The sequence below is a fragment of the Colobus angolensis genome, unplaced genomic scaffold, assembly GCF_000951035.1.
Source record: "Colobus angolensis palliatus isolate OR3802 unplaced genomic scaffold, Cang.pa_1.0 Scaffold156, whole genome shotgun sequence".
NCBI classification, from domain to species: domain Eukaryota; kingdom Metazoa; phylum Chordata; class Mammalia; order Primates; family Cercopithecidae; genus Colobus; species Colobus angolensis.
Window position 1 is genome coordinate 4992625 of NW_012114666.1, and position 21050 is coordinate 5013674.

Consider the following 21050-nt stretch of genomic DNA (forward strand, 5'->3'; position numbering starts at 1 on the left):
AGGAAGGAAGGAAGGAAGGAAGGAAGGAAGGAAGGAAGGAAGGAAACAGTTGTTATTAATAATAACTGCTACTACAGAAGTGACTTCAGATGGACTTAATAAGATTCTAAGTCTAAACCCAAACTTCAGTCACCGTTGCATACATGCAGCTTTATATGCCTCAAAATAAGCAATAAAGAAAAATCACTGACAAATTTGAGATACTCTCTCTCTCCTTATTTTTTCTTTTTAAGAAGTTGAACTTCATTGCAGTAATCTCCCTGATAGCCTGGAGGTCTGTTTTCATGATGTCAGCTGAGATCAGCTGCTGTCAACACAGCCTTCTGATTCAATCCCAATTCTTCTCCAAGGACTCTCAAAGAAATGGGGGGAAAGAAAGCAAACTGAAACCTTAAATTGGCAGAGTCCCTAATGAATGCCAAATTGAAACAACTAATGGGAAGTTTAGAATTCCTCTCTCCTAAGGGGCAAGTGAGAGAATTTTATTCTCTAGAAAGTAGTGGAGTGGTCGTGCATGACTCTTCACGTCCATTTGGTTTTTGCCTAAGAAGCCATTTTGTGCATTTGTTTGTTTTTTTGCTGCTCAACATTCCCCAGAGGTTGACAGATGTGATCCAAAGCCATAGTGTAAAGGCCACTTGGGAATGCGCTTGAGTAGGAAGGGCTGTTATGACACAGCCTGAATTTGGAGGCTGAGTTAAATCCCTATGTGTCCAAAGCTTTGGGTGTGATGGGAAGGCTGACAGAGCTGGTTGTGAGGAGGGAAGAGATAACCAACAGTTCATTTCTTTTTCTAAGCCTTCTCAAGCAAGACTGGCCTTTGTAGAACAATGCAGAAGACACAGAGGAAGGAAAAGCCTGCTTTCCATGTAGATAGATCTAAATTTTGTGGAGAGGACAGTCTGAGGTTTGTTTGCCATTGGGTTGAAAATCTCAGTGAAACACCCAACAATGATGTTCCTCAGTACACGGAACTTCCAGACACCACCTCTTTCACACTAAGCAGTATATTAAAAAGAGTACAGCCCTTCTGAAATCCCAGTGCTTTGGGAGGCCAAGGCTGGAGGATCACTTAAGCCCAGGAGCTCGAGGCCAGCCTGGGCAACATAGTGACACTCCATCTCTGCAAAAAAAATTTTTTTAAATACCTGGGCCAGGCACAGTGGCTCATACCTGTAATCCTAACACTTTGGGAGGCCGAGGCAGGTGGATCACTTGAGGTCAGGAGTTTGAGATGAGCCTGGCCAACATGGTGAAACCCTGTCTCTACTAAAAGTACAAAAATTAGCCAGGCATGGTGGCAGGTGCCTGTAGTCCCAACTACTCAGGAGGCTGAAGCAGGAGAATTACTTGAACCTGGGAGACAGAGGCTGCAGTGAGCCAAGATCATGCCACTGTACTCCAGCTTGAGCAACCAAGTGAGACTCTCTCAAAAAAAAAAAATAGCTGGACATGGTGGTGTACACCTGTAGTCCTATCTATCTGGGAGGCTGAGGCTGAGGCAGGAGGACTGCTTGACCATGGAGGTTGAGGCTGCGTTAATGGTGATTATGCCGCTGTACTTCAGCTTGAGTGACAGAGTGGGACCTTGTCTCTTAAAAATAATAATAACAATAGCAAAAATAAAAGAACAGTTGACTCCTGATGAGGGGACATCCCATAAACATCCACATTTGAGTTTGGCCATCCTCCATCTTATCCAAGCTTTTGTCATTTTGTTTAACATTCAGCAATTTCATGCAGTGAATGCTCAGTAAATGTTTATTGATTGAGTGGTGCCTCCTGCCTTCTAGGGGCAGTATGAGGAGGTGGTTTAGAGTCTGGAATATAGTCATTGCCTGCTGTCCAATACTGGCACTCAAACCTGCTAGTTCCATGGTGGTGCTAGCATCTTTGAGCTTCCATTTCCTTGTCTGAAAAATAAAGTAATTCCTCATCTTAAGGTTCTGACATAATGAATAAATGAAATAATGCAAGTTATTATCTCATTTAGCACAATGCCCAGCACTTAGTAAGCACTCCACTAAAAATTGTCCTTCATAAATAATAGTTTGTATTATCTCTAATGTGAACACCATAGCTCAGATGACAAAGATACATAATATTAATCAGTCAAAAAGTATTCGAGTGCCTTCAATGGACAGTCAAGGCCATAAATAATAGTGGAATCTGGAGTCTTCCTCTTTGCCCCACATTGCTGCAACCCTGCTCTCTACATTCCTCCCATAGCTGGGAAGAGGAGACATTAAGCAGTGATCAAATATGTGGGAATTAGACCTGAGTCAATGTTGTTGATAAGAATTGAGCATTTTATTACCAGATTTTTAAGGTATCAAGCACTAAGCATAGGATATTACTAAATGCACAGTTAAAACCACAGACCCCAGCATGAGTCTGAAGTTGTATATGGCCAACTTGCTGAGTGCAGTGGTGCTCAAGCTCAAACAATCCTTAGCGCCACCTGAAGAGCTTATTAAAATGCAGATCGTTGAGCCTCCACCCCTGAAAGCTTCTGATTCATTAAGATCCAGAGTGGGTCTCCAGAATTTGCCTTTCTAGCAAGTTCCCAGGTGATGCTGAAGCTGCTGGTCCTGGAATCACACTTCTAGAACCATTAGCTTAGAGTGTGGAGTTTAAGGAGTCAAGGCCAACCCCATTTATCCCTGTCACTGATGTTGCTGACTATAGGGGGTGCTAAAGGGTAGAAAATGAAATACTCAGCAAAACTCTATCAAGAAAAAAAAATAAAATAAAACACCCACAGCCTACATATTCCCAGTGGAAGGCTATTCATGAGTCAATTGTTCATTCAGTCTTCATTTAATATGTTCAAATATCTCCTGCTTCCAACATTAATTGGAATCATCATCATTTTTCTCAGAATTGCCTAATTCCAGGATTTAGTACTTTTGTTGTTATTTTTGGAAGCCAACACTTGAATTTAATTAGATATGGTTACAAATTGCATGGAAATCTGTATCTGATAAGTAACATGTTTCCAGTTGGTCTTCCAGTTGTCTTAATCCCAAACCTCAATGATAAATGACTGAGATCATCCATTTCAGAACCTTCTTGCATTCTCCATGTCACTGTACTTGTGGTGGCTGAAGGCCATTGTCTGTTTGTTATTTTAGTCAGTGAAAGGGGATGGAGGGATCACCCACTCAGAAGAAAAAAATGGGAAAGACTCCAGCTGCCAAGTAAGTGACCTTCAACTCAGTTTGGTGGTGGGATTAGCTGGTGTATTCTCACTTCTTCACAGTGTACTTTTCAATAACATTCTCAGCCACGGCCGACTCATTTAACATCTCAGGATTAAGCACCTACTATATACCAAGAACGAGATTGGGATCTGCAGACACAAGCGTGAACAAACTACAGTTCCTCAGCTTTATCCTATCAAAAAGTTTTCACACGTGCGCTTCCCTCTTGTCTGCGTTAAAAATCTCTTCTCACCCTTCACTTTTTGCCATAAATGTCACCCCCTCAAAAAGACCTTCCATATCTGCCTCTCATAACTACACCTTGTTCTTTTATTTCATAGCATCATCACAAATTGTGATAAATCATTTATCTCCCCTGCCCCTTCTCATGTCTGCCTGGAATGTCTGTGGGGCAAGAAGTCTCCTTCTTTTATTTCTTTATCACCTTGCATGGTGTTTGGCAAGTACTAGAATCTATGTCTTGAAGAGAATAAAGACATGGAGTGGGGAGGGGGGGTCACACAGTTTGCTTTCATTACTTCCTTTATTCTAAAGAAATGTAGCTATGACATGTTTATAACTACGTATGTTCCTCTTTTTAAATGGGATCATGCAACTGTACTCTTTTTTTAATTTAAAAATATACCTCCACAAAAAAATGGCATCAAATATTCTTCTAGTAGTTTTGACAATATAGAGAAGTGGCTACAAGAATGAGTGGTAGACTCAAACTATCTGGTTCAAATCCTGGCTCAGCCTTTTTTTTTTTTTTTTCCTGTGTGACTTAGGCAAATTGCCAAATCTGTCAGTGCCTCAGCTTCCTCATCTATACAAAGGAGCTATGAAAAGTACTTCCTCGGGCTGGGCGCAGTGGCTCAAGCCTGTAATCCCAGCACTTTGGGAGGCTGAGACGGGCAGATCACGAGGTCAGGAGATCGAGACCATCCTGGCTAACACGGTGAAACCCTGTCTCTACTAAAAAAATACAAAAAACTAGCCGGGCGAGGTGGCGGGCGCCTGTAGTCCCAGCTACTCGGAGGCTGAGGCAGGAGAATGGGGTAAACCCGGGAGGAGGAGCTTGCAGTGAGCTGAGATCCGGCCACTGCACTCCAGCCTGGGCGACAGAGCGAGACTCCGTCTCAAAAAAAAAAAGAAAAGAAAAGTACTTCCTCATAGGGTTGTCATACTTAGATGAATCAATACATGTAAAACGTAACATTTCTGGTACAGAGGACTCAGTACATGTTAGCTACTGTATTAGTCAGCGTGGGCTGCCATAACAAAATGCCATAGGTGGTTGCTTTAAAAGCAGAAATTTATTTTGTTGCAGTTCTTGTGGATGGAAACGATAGGATTAAGGAGTAAGCAAATCAGCAGGGTTTGGTTCCTGGTGAGGACTGTGTTCCTGGCTTGTAAACAGCCACCTTCTTGCTTGTGTGTCCTTACATGGCAGAGAGAGAAAGAGAATAAGCTCGCCGATGTCTCTTCTTACAAGGACACTAATCCTATTGGGGCAGGGCTCCACCCTATGCCTTTGTTTAACCTGAATTACTGCCTATTCCAAATATAATCACACTGGGAGTTAGAGATTCAACATATGCATTGGGGTGAGGGCACAATTCTACTGTTAACAGTGTCTATTTGTTACTATTACTATTATGCAGCTGCTAGGGAATTTCCATCTATAATGTTGCCCATATCACACTCATGAATGGACAGCAATGATTGTAAATAGGTTATAGTATTTTTATTTCCATAATAATTGGTTTATCCCACATTTTTAAAACAGAAAATACATTGCTTTGTACTATACTCATTTTGTTTCTTAAGTTATGACTATACCTGGCCCCCAAACTAAGTCCCTGGACAACTTTGGAACCAAAATTCCCAAAGATTATTACCTAAAAACAGGATAAGATTATTTTATTCAAAAAGAAGAGCTTAAATATGATGGTATATTTTGTCTGGAATTTTACAGTGAAGGAATTATGCCAATAACCTTGGTGATTCTACAGTTGGAATGACATCGTACAAATCCAAATAAGCTGGAAACATCATTCTATTTATACCTACCTAGGAGTGTTTTTCAGAATCCATTTGGGAATTTTATTTTCCGGAGCCTTGGATCCAGACTTGAGAACACTGGTGTGGCCTTTCCATTTTTAGCTAATTGAATTCTCACAGCACCATAAGGTGTCATTTCTTTTATTGCTCCCATAGAGATGAGGAAACTAAGAGGTCAGTTTATCCTTGGTCACACAGCAAGGTTGTGGTGGAATTAGAAACAAACCAGGTCCTTCTGACTCCAGGCACTGAGCTCTTAGCCACTCACTGCATCTTAAAATCCTCTACACAACAAAAACAGTTCACAAGGCATTTGAACTGGGATCTCTGGTTTCTGGCCTTTCTGAAGAGCGTGGTGGTGAGAGTTTCTGTTTCATTCTAAGGAGAGTGTCTGCTCTGGGCTGTCTATTGTACTTGGACATCCATCTCTTAGCATTTGCTTCAACTCTGACAGTTGGGCTCTGCCAGACGTATTCAAGACATGTATTACAGAAGAGCTTCTCAAGGTACACTGGATGCCTGTTGCTTCTTTCTCCAAGGACTTCTGGCCTCTGAAGAGCACCGATGGAGGCCTTCTGGAATGGGGAGTCTCTGCCGTTTGTCTTCCCGCTTATTTCTGAGGGGGGTGCATGATTCACTGGAGTGAAAGGAAAGCTCTCCTTCAGTTGATGCCTTCTCCATCAAAGCTGCTACCTTGTTACAGAACTTTTTACCTGGGGACAGTACATGACTTCATGAATCGTGCTTATACACACGTATCCGGTGGGTCAAGTGTCTTTGACAGTTGCCACCATCAGGGCTTTAAAACTTTTGAAGTCAATGTTTAAAAGTTGACATATTTTGCATTTTTAAAAATTTAATTTCAAGGTTCTCTTGAAAAACAGAAGCTCTGACCATACTGGAGCTGCAAGCCTATGTGGTATCTCTTGGCTGGATGGGAGCGACTGTTGCCCTGTGGACAGGGCATATAACACTCAGTCTCCCCTGCTCTAAATTTTCTCCCCAACATCAAAGCCAGCCTTGCTTGAACTGGTGCTTTCCTTACACTGCAGAAATATCTTTTTGGATGTTTGTTGCTTTTGCAGCCGGAGAAATAAGGTATGCACATGGTTATTCTGACCCCAGCCTGCATTTACTAGATTTTTGGATTTTACAGCCTCATCTCATCAAATTATTGGAAACGTGGGATTGTAAACCTTTCATTTTGATAAAAAAAGGATATACATTCAAAACTAATAAAACAATCATCTCTTTTACCACCATTTCATGAAGCAAAAGGACAATTTCACACCAAAAATTAGGGTAGATGTAATCATGAAGAAAAGAATGGGCATCCCCAAGAAAACACTCACATGTGGTTGCAAGTGGGAGGAGCCCCCTCAAAGCTGGCTTAAGCATAGAAAGTCTTCAGGAAGAGCTAGATCTAGGAGGCACGCATGATACCATCAATGCCTGGTCTTTCTCTCTCTGTCTCTCTCCATCTCTCAGCTGTGCTTTTCTCTGTGTTGGCTTCCTTTTCAGGAAGATTTTCCCTAGAAATATTGGTGGTTCTGGAAGCTCCAGTCTTACAACTTCACAGCTTCAAATCTAAGAGAAAGGGAACCAGCCTCTCTCTTATTTCAGCAAAGCTGTGAGATTAGCTCCAGTGTTATCTGCATTTGGCTATGCTCAGCCAATCACAGCAGGCCAATCACAGACAGTGCTCTGATTGGTCAGGCCTAAGTCACACGCTCTTGTCTGGAGGTGGAAGTAGTTTGCCTGGACCACATGGAGTAGGTGAGGAAGAAGGGTGTTTCCCCAAGAAAAAGCCAAGTTCTGGTACCAGAATAAGGGATAAAGAGTGCTTTCTGGGATAACATAAAATGTGTTAATGAATTATTAGATAACTAAATAAATGTCCCCACTGTGACTTCATAAGTGCAAATTTTTCTTTTTTTTTTACTTTCATTTCACCTAGGATTCATGAAAATGTAGATACTACCTACCATTTGAACATCTCTGTTTTAACATATTTATTCCCTTGCTGTTGAGAGTTGTTTTGCAGCCACTAAAAATGTACTTTGTTTGAAATTGCTGTAGACATCAGACTCCACAGAAAAGACTATCACGCCGCCAGAGCCAGAACCAACAGGAGCACCCCAGAAGGGCAAAGAGGGCTCCTCGAAGGACAAGAAGTCAGCAGTCGAGATGAACAAACAGAAGAGCAACAAGCAGGAAGCCAGAGAAGCAGCCCAGTGCACAGAGCAGGCCACGGTGGACACGAACTCACTGCAGAATGGGGACAAGCTCCAAAAGAGACCTGAGAAGCGGCAGCAGTCCCTTGGGGGCTTCTTTAAAGGCCTGGTAGGTGGATTTTTTTTTTTTTTTTTTTTGCCTCTTCTTTCTGGGCTCTCTCCTTCCCCGAGACCATCTGCCCCAGTCAGTTTTTCAAATTTCACATGTGGCTCCTCACACCGGGCTCCCGGGTCTATCACTTACGGTTTTTGAACTGCTGTGTGACTTCCAGCAGGTTCAATCCTTCTCCACTTTACAAACTGAGACCTTAAGCAAGTTATTGCCTCTCTGAACCAGATTTTTTATCTGTGCATAAATAATAGTGCCTAACTCACAGAATTCATGAAACAGTTAGGTGAGATAATGCATCTAGTCACCTAGCACAGTGCCTGAGACCTAGGGAGCAATCATGTAGAAGTAATCACCATCATCACCGTCAACATCATCATTGGTTTTTGTTTGTTTGTTTGTTTGTTTGTTTCTGAGACGGAGTCTTGCTCTGCTGCCCAGGCTGGAGTACTGTGGCCCGTTCTCAGCTCACTGCAAGCTCCGCCTCCCGGGTTTATGCCATTCTCCTGCCTCAGCCTCCCAGCTGCCTCAGCCTCCGAGTAGCTGGGACTACAGGCGCCCACCTTGTCGCCCGGCTAGATTTTTGTATTTTTTAGTAGAGACGGGGTTTCACCGTATTAGCCAGGATGGTCTCGATCTCCTGACCTCGTGATCCGTCTGTCTCGGCCTCCCAAAGTGCTGGGATTACAGGCTTGAGCCACCGTGCCCAGCCTCATCATCACTGGTTTTATTCAGTGTCTTGTGCATAGTAGATGCTCTGGGTAATATTTGTTGAATGAATGAATGGAGAATTAATGCATTATTGGCTTATTTTATTTACATTATATTATACCAATTAGAAGTGTTAAAAAAATTAGACAAATCAAGTTTAAACACATTTTATGTTGTGAGCAAAGAACAATTCATGAATTGGGCAGCACTCAAAACCCAAAGAGGTTCAGAGAGCACTGCCCAATGGCATGAGCAGGAAGCTTTTATAGGCCAAACATGGAAGCAAAGTAGAAAATTTATCTGATTGGGTACAATGAGGCATTTGCCTTATTTGGTCACAATGTGAAGAAGTGTCTGCCTTATTTGGGAATGGTCTGATCAATTGGTTGCCTGTAATTGGCTGAAGTTCAGCTATTTGTGATTGGCTGCAACCTGGCTATTTATTACAAAAAAAAAAAAAAAGTATTCTCATAAGGTAGGTTTTGGTTTGTTTACTTACTGAGTGTGCTTGCAGTTTGTTACATAGACACTCAGAGTAAGGAGACTGCCTCAGGCTAAAGGCCTGCTTATTTAATTTAACAGGGGTAGAAATGTACAATTGTGTTACTCCATGGACTATAGAATCAATGGCTGCTAGATGCAGAGGAAATTTTTTTACTGATTGCAATTTTAGACAGACTGGTGAGGAGGTGTTTTAGATTTGCTTATTTTACTCTCCTTTACAAAATGGAAGCCTATTTTCACCACTGGACTCCGTGAGGGTAGAGGCGCCACCTTTTAGTTTCAAGGCTGTATCTCAAGCACTTGAAATGGGACTGCATAAACAGCAGGTGCTTGACAAACAAAGGAGTGAATGGATGAGATTAAAATAATAGATACCAAAATATGATATATAAACTTGGAATACATTACTTGAAATTGTTACGCTTCGATAAAACCTTGTACTCCACTTTAAGCACACTTGCAATTTCTACTTGCATGTTTAAAAAATACCTGCTTTGTGAATGGAGACGCTGAAACTGGGTATCCATTAATCATTTAATTTACATATGGAAACCACTAAAATTTCTTCCCTTCCTTCCTTTTTTCCCTTCTTCCTTCATTTTTCTTCCAAAAATATTTATTAAGCATTGCATCTAAAGCATATTCACACTCATAGCTTCTCTCTCCTATTCCACAAGATGTAATAGTTCTTTATTAGCTGCTTCTTTCTGGGTGTAGTGCAGTCTTCAAATTAATCATGTAGTCCTTGCAGTGGTTTCACTGATGTGAGGAATGCAGATGTTGATGTAAAGCAAGAATGCCAGTTCGTAGCCCTGAGAGAGACTTCACCCACCTGGGTGAGGCTCTATTGGATTTGCCAACACAAGTCTTCTCAAAATGTACTGTGCACATGAATCACCCAGGGATCTATTAACACACATTCTGATTGAGTAGTTCCGGGGTCCAACCTGGGATGCCACAAAGCTCCTGATTGATGCTACAAAAGCTGCTGATCCACTGACCACACTTTGAGTAGCAAGTTGCTAAAGGACCAGAAAAGAAGATGGTGGGGAAAGCATTTGGGTTTCTTTTTTTTTTTTTTTTTTTTTGAGGCGGAGTCTCACTCTGTCGCCCGGACTGGAGTGCAGTGGCCGCATCTCAGCTCACTGCAAGCTCCGCCTCCGGGGTTTACGCCATTCTCCTGCCTCAGCCTCCGGAGTAGCTGGGACTACAGGCGCCCGCCACCTCGCCCGGCTAGTTTTTGTATTTTTAGTAGAGACGGGGTTTCACCGTGTTAGCCAGGATGGTCTCGATCTCCTGACCTCGTGATCCGCCCGTCTCGGCCTCCCAAAGTGCTGGGATTACAGGCTTGAGCCACCGCGCCCGGCCTGCATTTGGGTTTCTTGTAGTTTACTTTTTTTTGTTTTGTTTTGTTTTGAGATGGAGTTTCACTCTTGTTGCCCAGGCTAGAGTGCAATGGTGCAATCTCGGCTCACCGCAACCTCTGCCTCCCAGGTTCAAGCGATTCTCTTCCTTCAGTCTCCCGAGTAGTTGGGATTACAAGCATGTGCCACTATGCCTGGCTACTTTTGTATTTTTAGTTGAGACGAGGCTTCTCCATGTTGGTCAGGCTGGTCTCGAACTCCCGACCTCGAGTGATCCGCCCGCCTTGGCCTCCCAAAGTGCTGAGATTACAGGCATGAGCCACGGCGCCTGGCCTTAGTTTACGCTTTTTTAACCCATGATTGATTCATTCATTTAAAATGAACACCACCCGCGGAATGATTTACATTGTGGCTTCTAATTATTTTAATAGAAGCCAGCCTCTACAATAAGTACGAAGGCTGAAAAAGAAAGATGGTATGGAAAAGTTCAGATGATTTCTAATAATCTGGTCATTCATTTAACAAATATTTGTAGAATATTTAGAATCCTGGCACTGAGGTAGACCAGGGGTATTAAAAATGCAACACTTGTTTTTGTAAATAAAGTTTTATTGGAACATTGCCATGTTCATTCATTTACATGTTGTCTGTAGCTGCTTTCACACAAAAACATGAGGGTTGACTGGTTGGATTGACTAGTCGACTAGACTGCATGGCTCATAAGACTTAAAATATTTGCCATCTGGCCCTTTGCAGAAAACACGTCCCACGCCTTGAACTAGGCACTGGAGGTATATTCAGCAAACAAAGGGGACGGGGTCCCTGACATCAGGGGTTCATATTCTAAGGGGAAGCATGGAGCTAAAAAGTATTAATAGATAAGTTAAAAAACAAAGTTAAACTTATTAAAACTACAAAATTAAAGTTACAAAATTAAAGGCAAAATTTGCCAACAAAATTGTAGGTCTGGGAGATCACTGAGGGAAATAAACAAGGTCCCGCGATAGAGTTTACCTAAGTATGGATGGGAGGTGTGTGCTACTTTTGCCTGAGTGTGTGTAGGGGGCGGGGTGTGCTACTTTTAATTGGTGGATCCCAAAATTGTCTCTGAGGAGATATGTCTGAGATGAGACAGGAAGGGTTAAAGGTGCCAGACAGGAAGAGAGCAAGGCTCATTCTTCCAGGAGGAGGGGACAGCCCTGGCAGAGGTGCGGGGGTAGGAATGAGCTTAGTGAGCTTAGTACATTTCAGGAAGAGAAACAAGGCCCTGGTTGCTGCGGGTGGAGAGGTAGAGTGGGGGAAGAATGGTGGAAGTAAGATTGGAGCCGTGGGCCGGGACCTGCTCACGCAGGCTGTACAGGCTGTGCACGGAATGGGGACATAATCCTATCTGAGCAGGGAAGCTACTCACAGATATTAAGTAAGAAGTCTTGGCCCCTGTTGATAACATTCAAAAATTTGGGTTATAAAGGTGCAGAGATGATGAGTCGGGCACCGCTGTGCCATGGGGAGTCCCGGCACCCCGCTTACTGGCAGGGACTTGGCTAAAGTAGCTTAGGCTCTCTGGGCTTCAGCAGCCTCTTCTGTAGCCTCGGAGCGGCAGTGGCATCAACCTCGTGGGCTGCAGTGAGGACCAGGTGGGATAGGGGCAGTCTAAGACCTCACACACATGAGGCAGCAGGCTCTCAGCGGCCAGGGGCCAGCCAGAGGTCATGAAACCAGAAGGGGATGGAGCATCCCCAAATCCACAGCTGACTCCTGAGCCCAAGCTTTGAGTATCTCGCGGTGTCCTGGTCATCTCTTAATGCCTCAAAACTATTAATAACACCATGTGTTGTGTGCAGTACGTGCTCAATATATGTTGTTGAATGAATTAGTGAATTCAACTACGACCACTAAAAATAATCACAACTCTTTTATCACACTTACTGTGTGACGAAGAGTATTCAAAGTACATTGCATATACTAACATTTAATCTTCATAACTACCCTGTGAATTCCCCTTTTATCAATGGCAAAATTAAGGCTTAAGTAGAGGGTTAAGCAATTTGATCAAAGTCACCCAGCTAGGAAGTGACAGGTCTGGTGTTCAAAGCCCAGCAATCTGATTCCATGGTAAATTACATGAAATTACACTACACTATGTAGTATATACAATGTACTATACTATGCTAGATTATACAGGGCACTACACAATCTATGTACTATATATATATACTGTATATGTGCCCTATGTACATCATATATACTAAGCTACACTCTATTTATTATGCTATAATACACTCTATATACTATATTTCATACTATACGATACCATGTATATTCTACTGCATTATACTACATGATGCTATGTACATATATTAGACCATACATACTTTATGATAGTATATTATACTTCCCTTTCCTATACTATATACTATACTGTTCTGTATATATCATACTATATTATACATTATGCTATGCTATACTATATTTACTATACTATATAGTGTGCTAAACTATACTGTGCTATAGTTACCATACTTGACTATACTATATACGTATACTATATATACTATAAAATATACACTACTCTATATTATACTATCCTATATTACCTTATACTACACTATACTGTCTATATATACTATGCTACAAATACATTATACTACTCTATACTATATATATACTGTGATGTACAATATATACAATCTTAGACTGTACTACCCTATACTGCCTTATAGCATAAAAGGAAGTCCACAATTGATCCATGCAGCAATGTGGGCAAATCTCAAATCCACTATGCTACATGAAAGAAGCTAGTCTGAAGGGCTGTATATGCTCTAGGATCCCGTGACATGACATCCTGGCAAAGGCAGAACTCTAGGGATGAGAACAGATCAGTGCTTTCCAGGGTCTGTGTTGGGGAGGGGTTGACCACAGAAGGCACAAGAAGGATCTGGGAGGGGACAGAACCATGTGACATGTCAATTTGGGTGGTGGTTTTAGGTAGCTTTTTGTGTTGGTCTATCCTCATAGAACCAAATACAGAAAAGGTTAACTTTACTTTTTGTAAGTTATACTTGACAGAAACGGTAAAATAATAATAATAATAGTGCCCAAGCTAGGCATAGTGGCTTACACCTGTAACTCCAACACTTTGGGAGACCAAGGTAGGAGGATCACATGAGCCCAGGAGTTCAAGACCAGCCTGGACAACAAATTGAGACCCCATCTCTACAAAAAATGCAAAAATGAGCTGGGTGTGGTGGTGTGCACCCGTAGTCCGAGCTACTGGGGAGGCTGACATGAGGGGATCATTTGAGCCCAGGACTTCAAGGCTACAGTGAACCACAGTCCCACCACTGTACTTCAGCCTAGGCAACAGAGTGAGACTTTGTCTCAAAAAAGTAAAATAAAATAATAGCATCTGTCTGACAACATTCCTTCACCCACATTCAGTCAGTGTTAAGGTTAGGTACCAAGTGCTAGGAACCTGCAAGGCACTGAGATACACAGAATCTATGCAACTTCCAATATGGTGTAGAAGACAGATGTTAGACAAATAAATTAGATAATAAAATCATTTCAGAGAGTGGTATGTTCCGAGAGAAAATAAAACAGGGTGATGAACCTAGATGGTAACTGGGGAGGGGGAGCTAAAGTGAGGTAGAATTGGTTGGGGTTTCTACACCCCAGCTAGTAAGTGCATTGTAAGTATGAACTCACTTTATCTTGGGAACAATCTTCTGAGGTAAGTTTGCCATTTCCATTTTAAAGATAAAAAAACCAAAGCCCAAAGATGATAAGTAATTTGTCCAAGTTTTCACAGAGCTAGAAAGTCATGTAACTGGGTATCAAACCCGGGCATCTGATTGGAGACCATTCTCTTATCCAGCACTGAGGAATGAGACACAGTAATTTAGCACAGCGCCTAGCACAGAGTAAGTGCTACATAAATGGCCATTGTTGCTGTTGACATTACAGATCTTCAATAGGCTGCCACATCTTTCTGTTTTTCTCCAGGGACCAAAGCGGATGTTGGATGCTCAAGTGCAAACAGACCCAGTATCCATCGGACCAGTTGGCAAATCCAAGTAAACAAATCAGCACGGTTCCCACCAGGTTCTCCTGCCACCAAGATGTGTTCTCCTTACCCCATCTCCTCCTCAAACACGTTCCATGTATATATTCTTCTGATAGCCAGCAAATGAAATTCTGCCTAGAAATTAAGCCCGAGCTGTTGTACATTGAGGTGTATTATTTACGTCTCTGGTCCAGTCTTTTCTGGCAAATCACTGTAAAGATGGTTTAGCAGGTCACCTAGTTGGGTCGGAAGAGTTGATGATCACCAAGCGGGAAAGGGAGGGAGTAGAGGAATGTGTTCGGGTTAAGTGATGAAAATGGCAGTGGTGGCCGGGTGTGGTGGCTCTCGCCTGTAATCCCAGCACTTTGAGAGGCCAAGGTGGGTGGATCACCTGAGGTCAGGAGTTCAAGACTAGCCTGGCCAACATTGTGAAGCCCATCTCTACTAAAAATACAAAAATTAGCCAGTCATCGTGGCACGCACCTGTAGTCCCAGCTACTCGGGAGCCTGAGGCACGAGAATCGCTTGTACCCAGGAGGTGGAGGTTAGAGTGAGTGGAAGCTGCACCATTGCACTCCACCCTGGGCGACAGAGCAAGATTCTGTCAAAAAAAAAAAAAAAAAAGGGCAGTGGCAAGTAAGTTGTGGAAGAGAAATGATGCTAGAAGGAATTAAGCGTTGTAGCAAACGTGTGCTCGTCCTCTAAGCTTGAAGAGGGGAGATGAAAATCCATTTGTTTAAATTCACATCTCAAGGAGGGAGAACCGGGCTGTGTTGGACGGTTGCCAATTTCCTAGAATGGACTGTGTGGGGTATAGAAAAAGGAATGAATAAGCGTTGTTTTTCAAATAGGGTCCTTGTAAGTCATTGACGAGAGGGAAAAGATTGACTGGGGAGGGCTTAAAATGATTTGGGAACACAATTGCTTTTGAGGCTCAGTGACAAGGGCAAAGATTACAACCTAAAAAAAAAAAACAAATAAAGGAAGTTGCACAGTTATTTTGCAACACAAGGGGGCGGTAAGGTCCCCATTTTTATCCTGTATTCTGTATCCCTAACAAAGATTTGGTCTCTACTATCTTACATTATTAATTTCTCAGATGGCTGAGGGGCTCGCTTCATCTGTTCCGTCTGACACTTATCTCAAGTGTGTCTGTCATTCCTAATGTTCTCAGGATGTGCTTTGATAAAACCCTCCCCATAACCTCAGTTAATAAAAATTCACAGAAGATTATTCAAATACCTGAGTTGTTTTTAATACCTGTACAAAGGAGTAAATAGGACCCTGAGTCTATTAAAATGTAATTCAAAGTAGCATATGATTGACTGACAGTTGTGTAAACTGTATCTTTCTTTTTCTGATTTAATAAAAAATACATTTACTTCTAAAGTATCTTTTAATTTCCAACTTTCAAAGCAGTCCCACTCTATATCTGAGATGGCTCTAACTTCTACAGTATAAAATCCATACTCTTCCTCCATTATCTTCTTGGGAAGATAACTCTCTCCCAGATCCTCCCGGATTTCCTTGTATATGGGCACACACACACACACAAATGTGTGCACCTGTATGTCTGCATGTACACACACATGCATGTATAGAATAGTGCTGTCTTAGGCCAGGTTGCCTGGAGCAGAACCTGAGATGGGGATTTGGACACATAGGATATACTGGGAGTGGGCTCCCAGGGAAAGCGAGTAAGAGGAAAAAATAGAAGGCAAGACAGGAGTTGGGCAAGGGTTGGTTTCAGCTGGAGCATGAATTGCACCACCCAGATAGTTTGACCTTGAGGCAAGGGAGACGGCCTTTGAACCCCCGGAGGTGAACTGTGGGCTGTCGTGGGAGGTGGAGGGATGGAGAAACTGGGATGCCTAAGTAACTGGAGGATGAGTGCATTGGCAGTGTCCACTACAGATACACACATATATGTTCAGATACATATTTATACCCATATTTGCATATATATGTACACATTCATGTGTATAAATATATATCATTCAGGAACAGATCCATGCACTCACATAGTCATATTTACATACATGCAAATAAATACATGTAACTAACAGATCCACACACACACATTGGCTCACACAAATCTATGCAATTCATCACACATTGATTGGAGATAAACACTGAATATACTCTCCTGATGTGGACCTCAACTATAAGGACAAGTTTGATGCTTAGGCAGATCACACCACGGCTTTGGCAAATAGGCATTTGGAAAATGTGTTCAACAAAATACGGTATCACTCAAAACCCAGGTGTAAGTGAGGAGGGGCTCCTGTGCTGCTGGGGCCTGTTAGCTCCCAGCTTGGACAGGCCGAATTCGTGTTTCAAATAAAGACCAGAGGTCTTTTCCTTGCAGCTGGGTTAGCTTTTCCAAACCTCCTAACCATACCTCGAGATTACCCACACCTGTGCCTCACCCAGTTGAGAACTATCTCGTGCCGCTTAGTATCAGAATGCTTAACTTGACACGAAGCAGGAAAATAGCACTTGGGGAAGCCCTTGATGGGAGGCCCATCACTGCCATCATCAGAGCACCGGGTGATTCAAGGAAACCAGGCAGCTGCTATTCCTTTGTCTCCAAACACCGCGGGAATTGCCTGCTGCACCCTTTGGTGAGCTCCTGAGCTGCAGTCCATTGAGGAAGGTGATAGTATCATTTGCAAGTTTCACCTGGCGGGGTACAGGGGCTTTCTGTCCAGATAAGAAATGCCCCTAGGCAGGAGGGAGAGAAACAGACTGAGTAGCCCAGGCCAGTTACTTAGCTAGTTACTAAGGCAGATGGAGCCCTCCCAAGTCCCCCACTCAAACAAAACAAAACAAAATAAAACAAACAAAAAAATGCTCTTTGCTGAGAATCTCTCTGCAAAGCATGCCAACAGTTTTTATAACTGGTTTCCTATGCTCCTGGGCCAAAAAAGAGAATAATCTTTTAATGAAATTGCTTCTTTAAAAAAAAGCAAGAAAGGCCAGAGAGAAGTAAAGCACATGACTTATTGGGGGAACTCTCAATTCAGTTATAGCTTAAGAAACAATACTCCATTTTTGTGTTTGTGTGTGTGTTGTTGTTGTGTTGAGTTGAGATCCCATTCCCAATGCATTTACAATAAATACTAATGCCCACCCCTTATGCTGAACTAGAGTGAAAAAGAGTAGAAACTCACCAGTAAACCCAAGAAAGCCTTTAGGACACAGATTCCCAGAAATGCCACTCAGACAGAACAAGCAGTGGGGAAAATAAGCAAAGCAAAGTGGCACACAGGAAAACATTATTAAAAGAGAAAGAATTAAGACCTGGGGGAGGGAGCAAAAATGCCTTTATTATCATTATCATTTATTTACTTTTTATTTTTAGGTACACAGGGAAGTGTGTCTTCTCCCATGTCAAGAAGAAGTGACCTTTCCAGGAATGGAGCTATTGAGCTGAAATGGCTGCCACTGCGCGCGCGCACACACACACACACACACACACACACACACACACACACCCCTCCCTTCCAGTTCCAGCTGACGGTGACTTTTTGACTGGTAACCATAAAAGAATTCATTCAAAAGGGCAGTTGTTCCCAGCAGCCACTGAGGTCCTTCCTGCATTCATCGTCTTGGAGAAGGAGGCACATACCAAAATAGAAGCCAAAATGGGAAGGAAAAGAGAAAGAAAGTGAAATTCCTGTGTTTTTGTTGTATGTATCCTTTGCTTTTTAGACAGATTATCAGGGGTTTAAACACACACTCTCTCCCCTCCCTCCTCCCACTTCACACACACTAGATTGTTCTTGTTTGTTTGCAAACAGTCCAGAAGCACTGGGGTCTCATCAAATTAGATTCTAAGTGTCTTAAAGAATTAGATTTCAAGAAACCAAGAATCTGTGCCCTTCCCTTCTCGAAGTGCCTGGAAGCGTGCAGATTTCTCCCACCTGAATCTGGCAATGTTAGTTCCTATGTCAGAGAATCCCAAGTAGATCTTATACCTTAAAAAAAATAAAATCAGCTACACTACCTACCTCACAGGGAAGGAAAAAGAAATGATTCCAATTATTAACTAACCCAAGATACAAACACAGGGGAAACTAGGGAAGGTGCTTTGCAGCAACGTAAGACTACAGGGGTTGGTTTTAACCATCCTTTGAATGTCCCTCTTTAAGCCTTTTTAAAAGGCAATTTTGCACGATAAGTAGAATTAGGCTTCTCCGTGGTCAAGATTTTGTTCACTCTATCAGTGCAAATTAAGTGGCACTGGCCCACTGGAAATTATAGTCTCCGTTAGGAAGAAAAGAAATTACTTACCGAGCAGCAAATTCTCTAAATTTGTAATTCAGATCTTTAGCGCAGAATGCCGGTCAGCATCCAGCCCTTTGCATAAATTGGTTTTCTGGGGAGTTTAACCCCTTAGCCTCTGTTGCTCTTTTCTTGAACGGTATTCACGCAACCCTCTCCATCTCCTGGCCCTTTAACTGGCCTGGGTAGAAGTTGCAGTCCACAATTTCACAGAAGTAAGGATAATACAGTATCACACATTACCGTTTATAAAGTGCTCTGGGTACAATCTGTAATTTAAAGCTGTATTTCCCTCACTGAACTTAAGTGCTTCCTTTGTTACATTTCATTACCGGGGACTGGCATGCATCTGTATAGTTTTTTTTTTTTTTCGTTTTTTGTTTTGTTTTGTTTTTCCAAATGAGCACTTCTTGACAAAATGGCCCCCAGCTGCACTTCTGCTATGACAGCCATGGAAGGGCTGGTTCCTTACATGAGCTACTCTCCCAGAAGCATGCTTTTGTCAAAATATAGCCACATGGGGGAGCTGTAGGACCTGGGGTTCTACGGTGCCTAGCCCTTTTTCCCTGATTGCCTAATCAGGAAACAGGGCCAAAGCCGCCGGAGAGTGTATTTGTTGATTAACTTCTAGAAAGCAGTCAAGTTTAATGAGGAGAACTAGAACGAGAAAGCTGAACTGGGCAAGTCAGTTGCCTTCTACGATTCTCAGTCCTCCAAACGAAGATAAGGTTGGTTGGTTTGTGTTTCCATCCTTATCTGCTCCCTCTTGGAAGAAGCTCAAGGAAGATTGTGTGATTGCAAAATGTTTAAGTTGGTGTCACTGCAGTGCATTTAAATAATCCTTACTGGCCCATCCTGCTCCACAAAGCAGCCTTACTTCTCATCTTCTCCACTCCCAAATAGAGAGCAAGTGACTTAAACTCTTGAGTGTCCTCCCTCAACAATGGGCTAATAATAGAGCCTACTCTGTCAGCATGCAGTGAGATGGTGCATACCAAACATTTATTGCAGTGGCTGGCACATTGTAAGCACTTAGGAAAGGCAAGCTATTCTATCATAGGGAACTTTTAGCACCAAGTTACAGAAAACTCCTACTTGAATTGGCAGATAATGATAACAATAAGGGTATTCATCATTTCATATAATAGGTGTTGTATAACATCTTTGGCTTTGATTCTCTGAGACTCTGTTCCAGCTAACAACGATAATGAGGAAATGTATCTTTTCATATAACTGGTGTTAAGTCTCACAGCCTGGCTCTGGTTCTCTGACACTCCATTCTGCCATGTTCCATGGGTTCACTTCATCCTAAAACTGTGCTGAATGATGGCTGCAGTTCCAGGCAAGGGGATTTGGGAATACCATAATCAGTTTCAATGAATCATTTTGGTGAAATCATTGTTGAGAAGGCAATACAATGATGCAGCAGACAGTAAAGCCATTATTGATATCAGTGGTTTGAAGGCTCACCATTCCCCAAACTAACTATGCCCCTTCAGTTCGCCCTCAGGGGGTTTGTGTAATGACAGTCCCCACCTTCCAAAGCAGGGCCACTAGACTGTGAACTTATCAGGTCTGGACCTTCTTGTCTTGCTCATTCATTGTTCTATTGTCGGTGTCTAGCACAATGCCTGGACATGGTAGATACTCAACAAATATTGGTTGAATGGATAAATTGATAAACAAATACCCTGTGGCCACACCCATTGTGGATCGCCTTATCCTCTAGTGTGAATTTGTTTTAACTCCGGATACCTGATCACCCTAACCAGACATCTACCCTTCCCAGGCAACCAGCCCAGTGGTTCTAAAAGTACAGTCCCAGGACCAAGCAGCCTCAGCACCACCTGAAAACATATTAGGAATGCAAACTCTCAAGCCCCGCTCCATACCTGGAGAATCAAAAACTCCTGGGGTGGGACCCAGTAACCTGTGTTTTAGCAACCCCTCAGGTGGTTCCAATGAAGGAGAAAACTTGAAAACCACTGGTCCAGATAGAGCTGCCACTTCACTGAGCATCAGCAGCGTGTTTGGTCCAAAGACTGGCCCTGAAGATGCATAAAGAATAAAAGCTAGCACTGAACCTCAGTATATGCCAGGTATTGTGTGTCACGTGACTTAACCTTGTTCACTGCTTATTTCACAGATGAGGAAACTAAGGCTCAGAGAGAGAAAACGACTTTACCCAAGAGCACACACGGCACAGCCAGGTTGAAATCCAACCTAAGTACATAAAGGCTTGCTTTCGTGTCTGTGGGAGAGACAGGCAGGCAAAAAAACAATAGTAATACGATGTAAGAGAAGCAAATGCAGGATGTCGTGGGACTCGGGGAAGGCACTGGCGCAAGACCACAGGGGGTGGAGGTTGGCCACTTTGGGGAGGTGACAGTTGAGTTAACTCACACAAAGTGAATAAGCGTTGGACAGAAGAGCTCCCAGAAGAACAGCAAGTGCAAGAGCCCAGGGTCCACGGAGAGAATGGGAGGTAGCTTAGCATGGCTGAAGTGA

The 21050-nt window shown here is 42.7% G+C and overlaps 1 protein-coding gene across 3 annotated transcripts in view; it reads left to right on the forward strand.

The window, feature by feature from the left end:
- The window catches only part of BCAS1 (breast carcinoma amplified sequence 1), a 124504-nt gene extending 108860 nt beyond the window's left edge, over positions 1 to 15644 (forward strand). For 2 of the 3 annotated variants that reach the window (XM_011936719.1, XM_011936720.1), the window contains 3 exons: positions 3135 to 3200; positions 7347 to 7610; positions 14195 to 15644. In XM_011936719.1, the coding sequence (XP_011792109.1) occupies positions 3135 to 3200; positions 7347 to 7610; positions 14195 to 14269 (405 nt within the window). In that variant the 3' untranslated portion in view covers positions 14270 to 15644. The remainder of the gene's footprint in view (positions 1 to 3134; positions 3201 to 7346; positions 7611 to 14194) is intronic. The other variant, XM_011936721.1, reaches the window with a different exon arrangement.
- Positions 15645 to 21050: the final 5406 nt, after the last annotated feature.